At 43.6% G+C, this 18,514-nt stretch overlaps 2 protein-coding genes across 8 annotated transcripts in view; one reads left to right on the forward strand and one right to left on the reverse strand.

Annotated features, from left to right (window-relative positions):
- The window catches only part of LRRC74A (leucine rich repeat containing 74A), a 34,165-nt gene extending 22,067 nt beyond the window's left edge, over window positions 1-12,098 (reverse strand). Inside the window, exons 1-7 of one of the 3 annotated variants that reach the window (XM_075926816.2) lie at window positions 11,528-12,098; window positions 7,817-7,942; window positions 4,903-5,078; window positions 3,267-3,374; window positions 2,214-2,310; window positions 1,760-1,809; window positions 460-541 (exon numbers count right to left, since the gene is read on the reverse strand). In XM_075926816.2, coding sequence (XP_075782931.1) covers window positions 460-541; window positions 1,760-1,809; window positions 2,214-2,310; window positions 3,267-3,374; window positions 4,903-5,078; window positions 7,817-7,942; window positions 11,528-11,564 — 676 coding nt within the window. In that variant the 5' untranslated portion in view covers window positions 11,565-12,098. The remainder of the gene's footprint in view (window positions 1-459; window positions 542-1,759; window positions 1,810-2,213; window positions 2,311-3,266; window positions 3,375-4,902; window positions 5,079-7,816; window positions 7,943-11,527) is intronic. The other 2 variants (XM_075926814.2, XM_025181987.3) reach the window with 2 other exon arrangements.
- Window positions 1-18,514, forward strand: part of ANGEL1 (angel homolog 1) — a 128,201-nt gene that overhangs the window by 94,885 nt on the left and 14,802 nt on the right. Inside the window, exon 1 of one of the 5 annotated variants that reach the window (XM_025181983.3) lies at window positions 11,942-12,003. The exons of 2 other annotated variants lie outside the window; for them this stretch is intronic. In XM_025181983.3, coding sequence (XP_025037768.3) covers window positions 11,958-12,003 — 46 coding nt within the window. In that variant the 5' untranslated portion in view covers window positions 11,942-11,957. Of the gene's footprint in view, window positions 1-11,941; window positions 12,004-15,978; window positions 16,090-16,151; window positions 16,576-18,514 lie in introns of those variants that run through there. 2 more of the 5 variants (XM_075926809.2, XM_025181985.3) reach the window with 2 other exon arrangements.

Consider the following 18,514-nt stretch of genomic DNA (forward strand, 5'->3'; position numbering starts at 1 on the left):
GGGAGGCAGGTAATGTAGGCAAGGGAAGGAATGGCCTTCTCAAAACTGCCTACACTCCATGACCTTTGCAGAAGGCTGGCACTGCAGAGCAGGCTAGGGGTGGATGGGGCTTGGCCCCAACAGGGGAAGAAAGTGTGCTGAAGGGGCAGGGCTAGAGCTTGCCTTCCCCCAGCTGGGCCTTTACCTGCTGCCCATATTTCAGCCTCAAGAAAGATGAGAGAGTCACCTAAAATGACATGGAATTAAGGGTGAGTTGTTGGCCCAGGCAGAAGGGTTAAAGAAAGCCCTGGCTCCTAGTCTTTTACAACAGCCATCAGGCCCCACAACTTTCTTGCTGTAAAATGTGAGAAGAGTGGTAGATTCACTCCTCAATCAGGATTGGGCCCCAGAGGTCTTTAAGGGAAAAGGTGCCTGTACTGGCTGCCCAGCTGGTTCCATGGAAGTAATGAGTGGAGTTACCCAACAGCTGTCCTAGATGCTCTCCTCCCTTCTCAGAGAACTCATTGTGGCTGAGGTCCAGCTCTTTCACTCGGTAATTGCCCTATGGAGAGAAATCGTGCAGAGAGATTCAGATCTTGCACCCAGCTGCAGCCAGCTGCCATTCTAAGATCCCAGAAGAGAATGAAACAAAGGCTGTCAGATAGATTAGTGCACAGCAGTTTGTCAGGATGGAGATAGGGAATTGTGATTCCCAGAACAAAGCAAGTTTATCAGTCTTTTAACACTGTATTTTTTCCTCAGGAAATGGCAAAGTACAGACAAATGCTGTCCCAAAATCACTCTCACAGCTCTGTTCATGGACTTAGTCCCAGGCCTGCCGATAAGGGGATCAACAGGGGCAGTTGCCCCAGGGCTGGGCAATTTAAAAGGGCCCGGGCTCCCAGCAGTTGCTGCCACTACCACAGCACGGTTTATCTATGACTTTTACTAATAATAACTCCAACTAAATCTTAGGTGCTGAGGGTGGATGGGTACTCTCACAGACCCTCGGGGGAAGCTCTAGGATGTGCCCCCCTGGAGGGGCATAAAGAAATTCCAGGGGGGGCACGAGGTGACCCAGCCCACCTTCGCCCTCCCAAGTTTTGCTGCTATATTTGTTTTTTGGCCCCGGTCAGTTCCTTTTATTTATTTTTTTTGCTCAAGTTTTGCTGCTATTTTGGGGAGGGAGGCATGACGGTTTCTCAAAAATCAAAAAGGGGGCGTGATGCCGAAAAGTTTGGGAACCACTGCTCTAAGGAATGCTGTTGTGTCCAAGGCCCCACTGCTGGGGAGGGGTTGGCCTGGGGTCATTATTGCTGGAGGGAACCCTGGGTCCCTTACAATTGCTACTCTTTTTTTGGAGGGGGGAGGGTGGCCCTCAGCATCACCACTGCTCTGGGTGGGGTACAGCACCTTGGGGCCCCACCACCTCTTCTGTTGGGGGAGGAGACCTGAGATGCCATCACCACTGCTTCTTCAGGAAGGGGTAATTCAGGGCCCTCCCACTACTCTTGAAGGGATGGCCTACAGCACTACTGCTGCTCCCAGACAGCTGCTCCATGGCAGAACCCAACTACTCGGACAGCCCTGCGCTAGCTGATGGAGAAGTCATAGAAGTCTAGAAAGTCAGAGAATCCATGACTTCAGTGACCTCCATGAAAGACTCACAGCTTTATCCTTAATACATATCAGAATGACTAAGAATGGCTCTGTGCAGAAACCTGCTCCCTGCTAGGTCCACTCTTCTATCCACCTCCTCCCTGCCTGGCATGTTACTCACCAGTAGTGCCTCAGCGAAGAATTGTGCAGTTTCCTCCCTAAAGTTGTTTCCTGCAGAGGGGAAGTGTGTATTAACAGAGTCCAAAGGCCTTCTTTGTGACATTACACTGTGCCTGGGAGAATCTCTTGGGCTGGCTGGAATGTCATTCCATAAGATGAAGAACAAATAGAGTTAAAGGTTACTTCCCCACTTTCTCTTCCTTTAATCTCCTTAGTAGTTTTGTCTTAGAATGCACAGAGTGCTCAGACATTACCTCGCTGAGGGTCATACTTAATTGCTCAGAGATGGCTATATCTTGGTATATAAGTATAAATCAAGACTTCAGTGCAGTTACTAGCAATTTACATGGGAGCAGAATCTGACCCATAGTCTATAAAGATGAGAAGAGCTATAGAAGTGTAAAATGTTATCACATCATACTCCTCCCCCTCTTTCCCAGAATGCATGGACCCACCTGAGAGCTGAACAGCCCGGAGACTAGAAATATTGTCCAGGAATATCCTGGAGATGGCTTCTGCTCCTTCTGTGTCTAGGTGGTTATTGGAAATGTTCTGAAAGGGAAGTATCAAGCATATGAAAGGAACCTCCCTCCAGCATGGAGCTGCTTTCAGTGTTGTTTGTGGCTGAATGTGAAAGAAAGGCCAAGAGAATACAAGACCAGCAGGATGGAGGCACTGGTCAGGCAGGGACACTCCTAGACAGTAATTAAAACCAGAGGTTTCCTTCTTTTTTATGCTTGTATGTGCAACCCCAGCTCCTTCAAAGTAGGGGCAAAATTCCAGAGCCAACAACTTCACTGAGGTCTTGGTCTTCAAGGAACCAGCAATTACTGTACTATGTCAAGAGATCTTCTTTGACTCAACACAAAGCCGAAGGCATTACAAAATCCATTCCCTATGCCCCCAGTTTTGGATACAGGAAACATTACTCGGGACATATATAAAAAGTATTTTTTTATTCATCTCTTAATCTGTTCAGAAGGATTTCCACATACCGTATCAGAGCATGAAGTCTCCAACACAGACCATTTTCTCCATTGGCTAACCATACTAAAGAAGGATTTGTTTATGAGAAGGAAGATAATCATTTTGTTGGTTTTGGTAAATTAAATAACTTCTTACTTCTGGGGACTATCATGCTCTCAGTATTTTGCTTTTCAGCAACTTATACTTTTTAAAGTAGAGGGGCACAAAAATTATGATATTCAGAATGTGAAATTTTTTGTGGAGGGACAGTAAGACCTTGGAAACCAATTAATTGATTTTTGTGAAATTCAAAATTTCCTCAGATAGTTTGTGCAGAAAATTGAAGGCAGATACTCTGCATTTTCAACATAAAACAATGGTATGATTTGATATAGCAGATGGTAGGGATATGAGACCTGAAAAATCTGTGGCCTGACCCAGTAAGGAAAGTTACTGGATGAGATGCCCAATGTGGGAGCTTGAATGTCACATCCTATGCTGCCATGTTCCAGTGTGTTAGAACTAAGAAGAAAATTGGATACCAGCTCTTGAATGTAGCAGTTCTCTCGCAGCATCTGCACCAGACACATGACTCCTTCAGCCAGAATCCAGTTGTCTTCCAGCTCCAGATGAATAATAGTGGTGTTGGACTAAAACAGCTCAAACAAGACAGAGAAAGACAAAGAATTGCTGGAAAGTTAGTGAAATGGGAAATGTCCAAGGTATAATTTAGCAGTCCCTGTGTACCTTCCATATAAGGCAGTGCAGGAACTGTGTCTAACATAACTATGGTCAGTGAAAAAGGGCCTAATGGTGTTTGGACATGAAAGAGACATGGTTAAGTGATGTAGCTTCCAAGTGACTAATGCTCTGCATTGTTATTATGGGAGAACCAGGTCCAATTCCCAGTCTCAATCTTAAGCTCTTTGGGCCTACTGAGTGGTTAGCAGAAAGCCACGGTTGGGGTACCAAATTTGTTCTCTAAGGGTGTGTCTAGACTACCGAGTTTTGTCGACAAAAGTGGACTTTTGTCGACAAAACTATACCAGCGTCTACACTACCGCTGAGTTCTGTCGACATAACGTCGACAGAACTCAGCAGTTTTGTCGACGCTGGTATACTTCATTTTACGAGGCATAACACCTTCTGTCGACAGAGTTCTGTCGACAGAAGGTGTTATTGCCTGTAGGGTTGCGTCCAGACTACGGGGTTCTATCGACAAAGCAGCTTGCTTTGTCGACAGAACTCAATGTGTCTGGACGCTCTTTGTCGACGGAAGTTTTGTCGACAGTATCTGTCGACAAAACTTCCGTTGACAAAACGCGGTAGTCTAGACGTACCCTTATTCTCTGGGCCCAGTGGGACCTGTAGAACCCTTCTACCGTCAGCAAAGAGGTTCTTTTTTTTTCAGTTGGAAGGTTAATGGCTGCAACAGCTTTGATAAATTAAATTGATAAATTAAATAGTAATAAGTCATCATGGCCAGCTGGTATACACCCAAAAGTTCTGAGGGAACTCTGGGTATGTCTACACTTGCACCCTCTTTTGAGAGAGGGATGCAAATGAAGACATTCGAAATCGCAAATGAAGCCAGGATTTAAATATCCTGTGCTTCATTTGCATAATTGCATTATGGCGCTATTTTGAAATAACAAACGCTGTTAAGACGCGGTTATTTTGAGAGAAAACCCTTCTCTCAAAATAATCCTTATTCCTCATACAATGAGGTTTACCAGTTATTTCGAGAGAAGGGATTTTGCTCAAAATAACCACGTCTTAACAGCGTCCGTTATTTCGAAATAGTGCTATTTCAAAATAGCTCCATAATGTGATTTTGCAGATGAAGTGCAGGATATTTAAATCCCAGCTTCATTTGTAATTTCGAATGTCTTCATTTGCATCCCTCTCTCGAAAGAGGGTGCAAGTGTAGACATACCCTCAGATATGAAATTACAGAACTACTGACTGTGATATGTAACCAATCATTTAAATCAGGTTCTGTACCAAATGACTGGATGATAGCTAATGTGACACCAAGTTTTTTAAAAAGGCTGCAGATGTGATCTCAGCAATTATAGGCCAATAAGCCTAACTTCAGTAGTAGGTAAACTGGTTGAAACTATAGTAAAGAACAGAATGATCAGAAACCACTAGCTTCATCCTTAACCATGTACTCACCACTAGTGCAATGGCAATGGCTTTGGCACCCTTGGGTCCTAGACCATGATGGTTCAGGTTCATGTAAGGCTCCTCCATGTTCCTAATGAAGTAAGACACAGGCACCACCCCTACAAGTTTGCAAGCCTCCAGATATAGCTCCTCACCCTTCGTGGTTGCAAAGGACCTCTCATTATCTACAGAAACAAAGGGGGCGTGTGAGCAATATACTGAGTGTCCCATCTCTCTGCCCCCTCCTTGCAGCTATTTCTTCACCTTCAGAAGGAACTGGTTGTTTCCTTACTGGGGTGCATAGGTTACCTGAGGAGGAAGGACTAGAAGATATGAACCTAACCTAACAACCACTCAGAAAAGTCAAATTAATAAGAATCTCTATACATTTCTCCCTTTTGCTCAGTCCTACTCCTGTAGTTTGATGGAAGGAGATATTAGGATCATGTGGGAAGTTCTCTTCCCCTCAACTGTGAAGATGGGCAAGACTGGGACAGCCCAAAAGTTGCCACGCATGTAGAGCTTTTTGTGTTCATGAGAACTCACTCCACACCTTTTCAGATTCATGAGTCATTTTCAACTTTTCAGTCAATAGGCCATGGGCAGGGCTTTTTGTGACTGGTCTGTGTCTAATTTTGCCTTCTTGAGCTAAGCTGAGAGCAAATGGAATTCCACAGAATAAGAAAAAAGCCTCTGTTCTTAAAGACATCTGCTTTCTGGGAAAATGTATGCTGTACCTATTTCTTCTATGTTCCAGTGTGAAAAACATGCATTGGTTTCTCATATTTAATTTCAGAAACCTGGAGCATGACTGAATCATTCTGGGTCTAAATGAACACTTCTGACATCAAACAAGGAAGCCCTATTTTATTTATCTTAGCTGAAACCTGGCCGATGATGCCAGAAGAAAGCTAGTCAGCAGGAATGTCAAACTCGAAGCCTACCAAGGGCCACACAAACAAAAACTGATAGCTTTCAGGGCCACCTAGGATTCCCAGATGGTTTGTCGAGCAAAAAAATCCCAACCAAACAAACAAAAAAAGGCAGAAGGCACCAATACTGGTCACAAGGCAACTATAGAACCACCAAAGAAAATGTACTTTGTCAGAAAGTCATAGTTATTTATTATTATAGATTATGTTTTAGGTATATTTTATAATATTACAGTAATTTGATGTGTAAAATTATTTGCTCATAATAAATAATTTTAAAATTAATGTTACATAATTTTGTATTTAAATATAAATTTAAGGTACTTTTAAATTTTGTATATGACACATAACTTGTTTTGTTGAAATAAAAACAAATATAGACCATGGTTAATCAAATAGTACAGGCTTCTGTGAAAATTTCAGATACTTTGTAAGTTTGAGATTTTGCATAAAGATATAATTATTCATGCAATTGCAAAAAATTGACATATTTATTGATATACAATTAATATACATTTTGTGATTTTATTTGGGAATAAATAAATAAAAAACAAAATATTAACAAAGTAACCCCTTCCTCTCCCCCAAAGTCAGGCACTCCCATACCCCCATTCTAACCCAATCCTCCTCCACTCCCCCAAAGCCAGCCCCCCCCAACCTAATGCCTCCTCCTTCCCCCAGAGCCAGGCACTCCCAGCCCCTCCCCACCTAATGCCTCTCCCCTGCCCCAGAGCCAGGCACTCCCAGCCCCCCTCACATAATGCCTCCCCCCTTCCCCAGAGCCAGGCTCTCCCAGCCCCCTCAACCTAATACCTGGGTCCCATAGTCAATGTTGCTGCCTGAGGCGCTGGGGTGGCATGAGCACAGTGGCCAGCTGTGAGCGCCTGCTGGAGCGCCCACTGCAGAGCGCCCACCTGGCTGTGAGTGTGTGCGCAGAGCAGCTCAGCCGGCCTGTGAGCAGGCACTCGGCCACGTGTTCCGAGCGGCCAGCGGGCCGCACTTCATTCTTTTATAAAAATGTTCTGGGGGCCGCAAAAAATTTAGATCAAGCCACATGCGGCCCTCCAAATGCCAGTTTGACATGCCTGGCCTATAGCATTTTGGCTTGCAAATGACAGAAAGAATGACTGACACAGCTGAAGTAGAATAGACAAGGACAGCTGATGGCTGTATTTCTATAAAAAGCTGTCATTTGGACTTTCTTCATCGAACCCAGTATTTAGAGCAGAGGTCTCAAACTCCTGGCCCATGGGCCAGTCCCATCTGCAGCTATTGCACAATCCAGCCCAAGACTCTTGGTAAAACAGTGGGGGCCTGTCCATTATTGGCCCCCAAAGCCCACCTCTTCCTGCCATCGCCCCACCCTCTCCCCCCATGGTACCCAGACCTCAAGCACATGTCTTTGGGGATTACCAAGGGTGAGTCTGGCACCACATGGCAGAAGCGGTCCTGCTGCCCCACACTCCCCTTAATGGCAAGACAGGGAGTTTGAGACCCCTGATTTACAGGTTAATTCTCCATATTGCTACATTCATACAATCGTTTAACCTCAGCACAAACTCCTCTCTAATTAAAGTACTTTTTGCCAGTTATATTTGAGGCATCTCCCAAACATCTCCATTTACTTACATTCTTCTGGTTTTTGATTTTCTTTCTCCTTTTAATGTATAGTACATTAACAAAGTGCTGATCCTAGGCACCAGATACCTTTACCATATATAAAATGGGTGCAGGGCTTGGTTAATCAGATCTTTACTAGCTTGAGGACTAAACCCCACTAGCTAAAGAATGATGCTCCAGATAGGAGGGGCTCCACCAGCATGGTCTAGAGATAGATCCCTTGGTGAGAAGTCCTCCCTTTTCCTACCCATACTGCTGGAAATCAGGAAGAGGGCTGGGATTCCTGTAATCACGGTGTCCTTAATCCCTGCTGAAGGACTCCACTTCCTATATTAATAGATTAGTTGAAAGCGTGTCCAGCAAATGCTCACCTTCAATCTCTAGGTCTGTGTCTGAGCTGTCTGCTGTCATCTTTTCTTCTGTCGGACTGTTGGATTGGTCAGCAAGCAACAGGGATTCCACAGACCGGCTGCTCTCAGACATTTTCTCATTCTTGTCTGGAATGAAACTGAACATCTTCATTTAGTGAATGCAGACTTAAAGCATTTGCAATACCCCACAACACACTGCAGATAGTACCATTTTCTCTAGTCACTGAATCCCAGAACCTCCTTCAGAATGTTTCAGATACTTTTTTCCCCGTCTCAACTCTATGTGCATCCCTCCCCTGCACTATACTCACTTGGAAGCTGTCATTGTTATATAGATGTTCTCACTTGAGCAGCTGGAGATACCTGGACATCCAATGGCTTGGCATCTTTTGGAGCAAACTTTCCAGTAAGCCAGCAGCCCAAGTTTATGGAGGGCTATTGTTCTCTTACACTAGTCGTTAAATGATTCTGGTGAAGTGCTTCTTCCCTCTCCCTGATTTTTGAAATAACCAGTCACTGGCAATCAGATCCTCCCAGCCCTTCTGTTAACTCTCAAGACAAAACTATGTCCGTTACTTTAAACTTTTCCTTCCCAAGTGGCTTTCTCTCATCTTGCATGCTACCTTTACTGTCAGTCTGAGAATGCTTTGTTGTGTACTTCAAGTAAGGCAGGGGAGAAATGGTTTGAATGCTACTGTACACCAACATTGAGCTGTTACTCAGGAGCAAGACTTGTAACCAGATCCCAGTGGATGTGATACAGACTCTCTCACCTCCAATTCATAATTTATTTTACAATTAGGGAGAAAGAGAGATTGGAAAACTACCCTATAGGGGAATAAAATGTTATAAGAATCAAGAAGACTAATGCCACCACACCCCGTCCTGGCTGACAAGTGGCACTAGAAGTAGTTAATATTTATCTGTCTCTGTTTTCACTGTTAGTACTTTGCTGCTTTTTTCACTGACTTACTTTCCTTTACTGGCTGGGTTTTCTAGCCCTAATCCTGAGGGGGCAAAGAAAGAAAAAAAGTATCTCTAAACTCTGCATAAACAATTCAAAAGACATACCAAACAGAAGTGACTAGGTGAAGACATACTATAGGTTCTCTTGTGATCTTTCATTGTTATTGTTTATTTGTATTGTGGCAGTGCCCACAGGCCTTCTCAAGATCAGAAGTCCATTATGCTAGACATGATGATAAAAACGAAGCCCCTGTTCTCAGGAATGTATATTCTCTTTTTGTAACACTGATTCTTGCAGACTCCCACCACCCTCTGACATCCCTTGCTGTTGTGTGTCTAACAGAGCACCCAATCCAGTGCCACCTGAGTAATTCCTGAGAAGGAAGAGATATAGATTTGAACTCCTGGCGGCAAAGACCTGCCTTTTTTTCTGTGAAAAGTCACGCACACTGGTGGTGGTGTAGATGTTAGTACTATATCTACAGTGCTGTTCAAGAAAAGCAAAGGCAAGGATTTTAAATAGTGCAACATTTTATAAAATTAAATTTTTATGCACTAAATATATTAATATCTTCGTTATTAAAGACACAAAGTGGGTGAGGTAGTATCTTCTCTTGGACCAACTTCTGATGGTGAAAGAGACAAGCTTTCAAGTATGCAGAGCTCTTCATCACATCTGGAAAAGGTACTTAGAGTGTCATAACTAAATACAAGGTAGTACAGATTGTTTAGCATAACTATATTATATTATATTTTTATTTATTTATTTATTTATTTATAAATTTAGTGAAAGATGCCAGATTGACAGTTCTGGGGAATCATGTCCTTTATTTATCCAGATTGCTGGTATTGCCAGAGTAGCATTACGACAAATATCCCCTTGATACACACTCAACGGTGTACTTCAGTCATGCTGGTGAGAGGAGTTTTCAGTCTCAGTGGCTTAGAGTGAGATAGGATTAAGAGTGCCAATTTTCTAATTTCAGAAAACAGAACACCTTGCCCCATCCATTGACCCATCCTTGCCCTGCTCCCTCTCGTGACCCTGCCTCCCACTCTCACAATCACTCTCACCTTTGCTTATGAGCTCATTTTCACTGCAAGGATCAAATAAGCATGCTTATTGTTTGGACAGATGTATTATGCTACATTCAGGTTTTATTTGTTATGGGACAGTAGAGTTGGCAGCAAAATAGTCAAAAAGAGTAATTTAAAAAACCGATATGTCACAAAGGTTTTCTTGATTCTTTCCCTCCCTTCTTCCCATTTTTGTAACCAGCTCCTCGCTAAAGTTATTGTATTTTTATGTGTTGAAATTAGGACCAAACATTATAACAGCTGCAGTGGGTCCGTTAAAGGCCCACTCCTGAAGCCCAAATACAAATCTAGAGAGCAGAACCATAAAAATGCACCTGTCCAGATACCTAATTACATTTGTAGACTCCCACACGTACATGCAGATACACACATGTATTCATATGCACACATCTAGCATGCACTAATACATATACTTGCATGTTATTTGTTATTACAATTGTTGTTTAGTGCCTACAGAACCCAGCAAATATCAGGGCTCCAGGGTGATAGGTGCTGGACATACACAAAAAATAAAGATTCTGCAACAAAGAGTTTATAATATTACTAGACACAGGTGGTGAGAATGAATTATATATTGGCTCTTCTGCAATTACTGGTAAATAACATTCACCTTTTAAAAATAGTACTCTACTTTTAGAGTTCCTTTCTCTTTTAAAAACTTATGAAATGATTTTATGTCATCAATTTTATATTGACATATTTTATGTCATCAATTTTTTGTGTACAAGCCAGAAAAAGGAATAAAAGAATTTGTAAAGTTATAAAACCAAAATTTTATTTTACTATGGCCAAAAATCTTCCAAGTGTGAGTCTTATTGGAGAAATTAAATAGGAGTAGCTATACTCTGCTAGAATTTTAGGTCATAATACTACAAAGGAATACAGACCTTTTTGCTTCAGAGTATAAGCATGATGGCCAACTAGGGGCTCAGAAAATGCCACATTCAGTGATAGCGCCTGCACAACTAGGACCTAATCCGGAAAGGTGCTGAGCATCCCACATAAGAATATAAGTTATTAAAGTTAATGGTAGTTGAGGGTGCTTCAGTACCTTTTCCCCGGAACTATTATAGAGATTTTTATTTTCACCTGATAGAGATCCCATATTAGATGGGTCATCAGTTTGCTCCAATATGGTAGGTCCTATAGTTCTACCTCAGTACAGTAAAACTCCAATAGTCCAGCATCCAATTGTACAGCACTCCTGATAGTCCGGCATCAAAATGGCAAGAGCCTAGTGAGTGAACTTCGGCAAAAAATGAGTCACAAGGCAACAGTGGCAGCAGCTGAACCGAGCGAAAAGGGTAAAAAAGGGTTAAAAAATGAAAACATCACAGTATACAGTATGTACAATAAAAAGGGTTAAGAACACTTTATATAAACCGGCATATCCGATAATCCGGCACCACCTAAATCCCAAAGGTTCCGGATTATCGGAAGTCTACTATATATAGGCACTACACATCCAAATTTACTTCAGGTTCCAGATTTTTCATCAGTGGCTACCTAATAGCCCAATTTGAGTGGGGAATGGTAGTCATACATATACATAGAGTCCTGTTTTGGCAGTGGTAATACTTGTGGTGATTCAGATGGTTTTCCGTAAGATTATTTTAAAAACAATTTATTAGTAACTAAATATCCCACCTTCATCCTCCTCAGAGTCAGAAAACGCATGCTCCATGGTGTGTGTCCTTGTCACCACACTGAGAGCGCTGCTTGTTACTTTGCTTTTTGTCCTCTGCAAGTTAGTGGTTTACAGTCATCTCTGTCTGACACCCTATGACCTTCTCACACAAAACTCCTGCTTTAGCCTCCTGAATCTAATGATCAATTTCTGAAAACCTCCAGGAGCAAGGGTGTCATTTATAAGTTTTGTAGTCTTTATGTATACTGTTTCTGAATAGGAAGGTCACATTTCCCAGTCACTGGAGATGCCTGGGTCTTGTGGGAAGTTTTTGCAAGGTTCCTCTTTCATTTCTTCCCAAGCATTCCATGACCTCATCTAGACATTGTGACTCAAAATAGATGAAACTTATGACAAAATATCCTGCAGTCATATAATATCAGTCTTTGCATGCATCAGATCTCACTAAGTAGGATCAGGACTGGTCAGCATTTGGGTAAGTGTTTCAAGAAAGTGCTGCTAGTAAGCTGGCAAGGAGTGCTCACAGATCAGAGTCACTAGTGACACAATGTCCCAACCTAGTACATTTTCATAAGAAAAATCCAGTTCTGATCATTTGTAGTCTTTAAAGAACTCCCAGGACTTTTTGCAAAAATTGGTTTATTAGTCCCCATGTGCTAAACAGATTACAACTTTCCCACTAAAAGTTATGTAAAGATATAAGCTATGTAAAGATATAAGCATCTAAAAGTGCCCCAAAGCCAGGTATTTATTATTTATCCAAGCAAACCTTAATTGATGCCAAAACTGAGGTTCCATTGAATTGTCAAAAGAATTGGATCCATATTTTTTTATTTATTTATGTACAATGTTAGGTAACTACTCAAAAGGCTGGCAAAAATATTTTCTTAACAGAGGAGACTTTTTTATAAAGGTGTAGGAAAACTATACTCAGTACATCCAGGTGCAGTCTTCCATAACAAGAGGAAGTCTGATAAGATACAGAGAGGTAGCCAAATCTGTAACTGGAAAAAACTTTAAAAAACAACAAATAGTCTTGCAGCACCTTAGAGACTAACAAAACATGTAGATGGCATCATGAGCTTTCATGGGCACAACCCACTTCTTCAGATGAAAGAAGATGCTTTATCTTCTTTCCCAATAAGTTTTTCTCATAGAGGTTTCATAGTTTATATATATTGCACTGATTGCTAACTTCTGTATAAAGTCTTTGTCCCCAAAGAACTAGGTATCTTAGACACATTGGTGGTTTTATTTACCCATATTTTACAGAAATCTCTAAAACATTCCAGTTATCAGAGTTCAAAAAGTGTTGTATTTTGGTGCAGAAGACTAAAGTGTTGCATAAGCCAATGGAAGTTTTGACCTTAAATTGCAGGCTCATTGTTTTGATTTTGTTTGTGAATAATTTTTCAGGAGCAGGCATTATAATTTTGATAGCTTGGACATTTGGTTGCTTGTGGTGCTAGTTAACATTCCTCACATTTCAGTGTGATTGTCCTAATGTTGTTATGTTCTTGGATTCTATACTTCTCTCAGAGGTCTACTTTTGTTTAAAAAATACCCAAGTAATTATCATTTGCTGTTTAAATAGCCTGCTGCCTCTGAGCTATTAGTATTATCACCTTCCATTTCTATAGCTCAACAAAGAGGAAGAATAATGCAGTTAGGAAAACTGAGTTAAATTACCTGCTCTGCCACAAAGGTCTTGTATGATCTTAAACAAGTCACTTTGTCTATGCCTCAGCTGTAAAATGGGCAGAAAATAATGTTCCATCCTCACAGCCATGCTGAGATAAATACAGTAAAAATTGTGAGGTGCTGAGATGGCAATGGGGGCCATATAAGTATCTTAGGCACAGTCATATCTGTACAGAGATTGGTCTGTGGCTTTAAAACAAAATTGTTATTTTGAAAACACTTTATGGCTCACCAATGATTTTTGTGTCATGCACTGAAGCAGTAAGTACAGGTTCTGTTAACAATGTATCAGCAATGTTCTCTATGGCTAGAGGTTTCAGAGTTGTTTTGATGACAATCTGATTAATGTACTAATCAGCAAGTGATGGGGTTGTTTTTAAGGGATGTCTGGAGATAGTCAGCAGCTTTAGTCTTTCCAGCTCCTTGTATTACCGTAAAACATCAAGGCTGTGTCTACATTGGCAAGATTTTGCGCAAAAGCACTTGCTTTTGCGCAAAATCTTGCCGCCTGTCTACACTGGCCGCGAGTATTTGCGCAAGAACACTGATGTTCTACTGTATGAAATCAGTGCTTCTACTGCAAATACTCTGACGCTCCCACTCAGGGATAAGTCCTCTTGCGCAAGTGTTCTTGTGCAAGAGGCCAGTGTAGACAGGTAACATCAATTTCTTGCACAAGAAAGCCCAATGGCTAAAATGGCCATCGGAGCTTTCTTGCGCAAGAGAGCGTCTACACTGGCACGGATGCTTTTGCGCAAAGACACATGCCAGTATAGACGTTCTCTTGCACAAATACTTTTAACGGAAAAACTTTTCCATTAAAAGTATTTGCGCAAAATCATGCCAGTATAGACGCAGCCCAAGTGTATACTTGCAGTAACAGGGCATATTGGTACTCAATTTTATGAGAGTTTAGTTTCAGATTTGTAATATGGTCAGAATGATGAATGCAGCAAAATATTGAAACCCTTCTCTTTCCAGGAAAAAACTATCTGGTTTCAAAAAGTGACAGGCTTCAACTTTCATAGGCTATAATTTGAGTATGACCAGCTGGGTCTGTTTGAGCTTGACTGAAGTCTTCTAGCCTTCTATTAAAGGAAGGATTGAAGGAAAAATAGGACAACATGTTTGTATGTTCATTAAGGTTACATATGATGACATCCCCTGCTTCAGGCTAGGGATGTGAATGGATAAGCAGTTAACCAGTGGAGCCAGTCCCCCACTGAGATCCTGCTTAATTGGTTAACTGGTTAAACCTAATGTTTAACCAGCTAACCGATCAACTGGGATTTTACATCCCTACTTCATGCTGTGCTTTGTCCATACAAATTTAGTGTAATATTTCATAAGATGCTGAAGAGTAACAATTACATTTGCGACGTTAGGAAGGCATCAGGCTCAATAGCTGATCACGCCTAAAATGACTTATCTGCAAAATTGTTCAGATAAGACTGTTTCTTTTGTATTCAGTTTCAATTGATATGTGATGACTGGTTTGAAAATACATGTCCAAAGACTTTTATGTGGGTTTTAAAAAATTTTGTCCATGTGTAATATGGGGCGTTCAACAATGTTTTTAGTGCATCATCATGTTCTTGTTCTGCATATACCTTACACAGCAGATGAGATGACATTATGGAATGCAGTCAGACATTACAGTATTTTGTGAATCACTGGCCAATGTGAGTGAAAAAGATGGTTAGGTTTGTGAATTCAGGGCGCATTTGAAGTTGTTTATGCCCAACATTATTAAGGTAATGTTCAAACTAGCCCAGGTAAGTGTACTATATGCTGCTCCTGCCTGATTTCCTCCACCAGACACCTCACACAGTTCTGAGCAGATATGAGTCATAGGTTACCAGGAATCTAAGTTTTCCCAGACATGCCCTCTTTTCTGGAACCCTGATCTCTGCCCAGGGAGATTTTTTCAAATAAGAAGAAATGTCCATGTTTTTTTCCGTGCAGATCAGATGTTGCAGCTCAGAAAGAGCCATCTCCATCCCGATTGTTTCCTCCTCTGCGTCCTCAGCTGCCAGATCCCACGAGCCATGGCCTGACTTGCTAAATAAACAGACCTGCCATGCACTTCTCCGCTGGGCCTTCCTGCCCTGCTGTGGGGCCTCAGAGCCTGGCCAGGAGCCAGGGCAGGACCAAGAGCCTTGCTCCCTCCCTGGCCTAGAAAGGGAGACAGGCCTGTGTGTCAATTGACAGGCTAGTTCTGTGTCCTGGGCCTGCACCATTCGCCCTACCACTGGGGGGGGGAGGGCGAGGGGAGACACTGCCCGCTGTCTCCAGAGTGAGGGTGCAGGCACCCCCAAACATCCGCCCTGGACAAACCCTTCCAGCACCTCCCAAATGCCTCCTCAAGAGCCCCCAAGTGCCCCTCCCAATATACACACATTGATTCAGACCCCCAATTCCCCTACCGCACCCCCAACCTTCCCCTGCCCTCCCGCTGGTGCAGTGTCCTCTGTTCAGTAACGTGACTGTAACGCCGTGTGATTCCCCCGCAGGCTCGGACACAGCCCAGCTCCACAACGCAGACTCCGGCACTCCGGGGTGGAGACACAGGCCTGCGGGCACCAAGGGCGGGGCCGGAGAGCAGAGCCCGGGTACCACAGGCCTCCTCTCATCCCCCCGCTCGGCCTCCGGGACTGGCGGGCTGAGTCTATGCCGGGGCAGCGCTGTGCCAAGCACGGCCTAGGCCAGGCCGGCCGCGGCTCCCAATAAAGTTGTTGTTGAGGCGGAGCCGGGCTGGCTCATAGCAGAGGCCGGGAGAGGATCGAGCTGGGCGGCATGATCGGCACCGTGCTCTGCTACCTGCTGCTGCCCGCGGTGCGGCTCCTCAGTGCCCTGCGAGGTAACAACCCCCGGGACTGGAGCCGCCCGCTGGCCGGCGGGCAGCCCCCGCCATGGGCCCCTCCCACGGGCCGCGCGGCACCGCCCCGGCCCCACAGTGCGGAGTCACCGCGGCAGGCTCCTGCCCGCGCCCGCCGCCAGCGGCGTGTAGCCCGGAGCACAGGCCCTGCGGACGCTCCGGTAGCTCGCCCTGAGCGGCGGGTCGTGGGCAAACTAGATATCCCGGGCGACCCCCCTCAGCTCCCGGGGCAGGGTCACAGGCTTGCCGGTAGCCCCTCAGCGCCCGGCCTTCTCACGGGGGACGCAGCTTTCACCGTGGAGAGACCAGCTCTCCCAGGACCTCGCGGGTACCTCCCCCAGCTCTCACCGAGCAACCCTGGGGAGACCAACTGCCCCCAGGCCGCAGTGAATCGCCCCGGGCCTGATTGTTCATATAGCAAAATGTTGGCCGGGAGCAGGCAGGGATTAGAGTGGCCCTGAATATCAGGTATCGTGCTTTAATTTAAACAGTAGTGAGACTGAAGGGGTCATTAAATAGAAGCGAGGTGGCCCCTAAAACTAGCAAGGGGACCAGTCCTCCCTCCCAGTCGCTCTGTAATTAGCTCACTGCTAACCAGTGCTTTCGCCTCATTAGACAAGGTCCCTGGACTGAGGAACCTGGGTTTTGGGAAGATGGAGGCAGATCTGAGTGGCATCTGGAACTGTGCTCTAGAGCTGGTTGAAGTAACAGTTACTCTCTCTGCCTCTCTTTTAAAGGAGTTAAGATTCTTAATGGTCTAATTTAATAATTAATCAGAGGAGGGTTTAAAAGAGAGAGTGGAGGAGTGCTCAACTGAGAGACCATCTCCTCCAGCTTCTTCTCCTTACCCTGTATACAGGAGAGAGTAGTTCCTCCAGATTTTCTCAGGAAACTCCAATTCTGATCAATTAAAAAAAAAGAAGAAAAAAAATAGGCATCAGCATGTCTATTAAGGAGACGGGTTCCTCTGGGCTAGTGCTGACTACTACCAGTAGAGCACAGATCCCCAATTTGTGGGGCATGCTCCCAGTGGGTGTAGAGGAACATTTGGGCAATATGGCTGGGTGCTGAGCTACCTTCCACAGGGGGAGAGTATCACTCAGCTTTGTTGCTGGCCGGGTGCCTAGAGATCTGCTCTTATCCCCTGTGCCTAAGGACCCACTCTGGGCTGTGCAGCTGATTAAGGTTCTGCATCTGCCCCAGGTGTGGCCGCAACCCCCTAATCCTTGTCTGTGTCGTCGTCCCCCCACCCAGTTCCTGGAGCCATAGCCCTACTCCTGGGGAGTAAAGGGGGGGGGCATGAGATTAAAAGTTTGGGAACCACTGCAGTAGAGCATTCTTTTGGTGGAATATACTTGAAGCAAATACTTTTGAGAGGAATGTCTTTAGAAAATTATTATATTTTAATTAATTTTTTCTTCCACTTTATACATCCTCCTCCAAAAAAAATAAAATAGGGTGCATCTAAATAGAAGTTCCTTGACACTACTTAAAAATACATTTTATACTTGCTTTTCACACATGCAATTATTCTGAAATATCTAATATCTAAATTCACAGCCTACTTTATTTTGCAATAGTATTAATGTGTAGACAAACTCTGATTTGTAGTTCCATTAATTTCTCTTAACTATTCCTATTCCTGAATCTCCAGTGAGCAATCTTCAGGTTAAAGATAAACTAATAGGCTACGTCTACACTGGCGCGTTCTCACGCAAAAACTTTTTTGTGGAAGAGTTCTTCTGCAAAAACTCTTCCAGAAGAGAGCGTCTACACTGACATGTGCTTTTCTGCAAGAGATGTGCTTTTGCTCAAGAGCATCCTTGCCAGAGTAGACGCTCTCTTGCACAAGAAAGCTCTGATGGCCATTTTAACCATAGGGCTTTCTTGCGTAAGAAATTCATGTTGCCTGTCTACACTGGCCTCTTGCGCAAGAACAGTTGCACAAAAGGGCTTATTCCTGAGCGGGAGTGTCAGAGCTCTGGTGCAAGAAGCCCTGATTTCATACATTAGAATGTCAGTTTACTTGCGCAAGAACACGTGACCAGTGTAGACAGGCAGCAAGTTTTTGCGCAAGAGCAGCCACTTTTGCGCAAGGTTGCACCAGTGTATACACAGCCATAGGCTACATCATCACTGTTTGTTTTTTGCAGAAGAGGAAATTCAAATGAAGCGCTCATTAGCAAATGTCATGCTCTCATTTGCGTATTTTCTTCCGATCCTTTTTGTGATTTTTTTTTTTTTTTTACGAAAAAAACCGTGGTGTAGACGGGGCCATTTTTCAGAAAAAAAACCCTTTTGCACAAAATCCTTTAAGCCTCGTTTTTTGAGGAATAAGAGATCTTGCACAAAAGGATCTTGCACAAAAATGGCCCCATCTACCCTCTGAATTTTTTCACAAAAACCT

Source organism: Pelodiscus sinensis, chromosome 5, assembly GCF_052426305.1.
Source record: "Pelodiscus sinensis isolate ZL-2025 chromosome 5, ASM5242630v1, whole genome shotgun sequence".
NCBI lineage: Eukaryota > Metazoa > Chordata > Testudines > Trionychidae > Pelodiscus > Pelodiscus sinensis.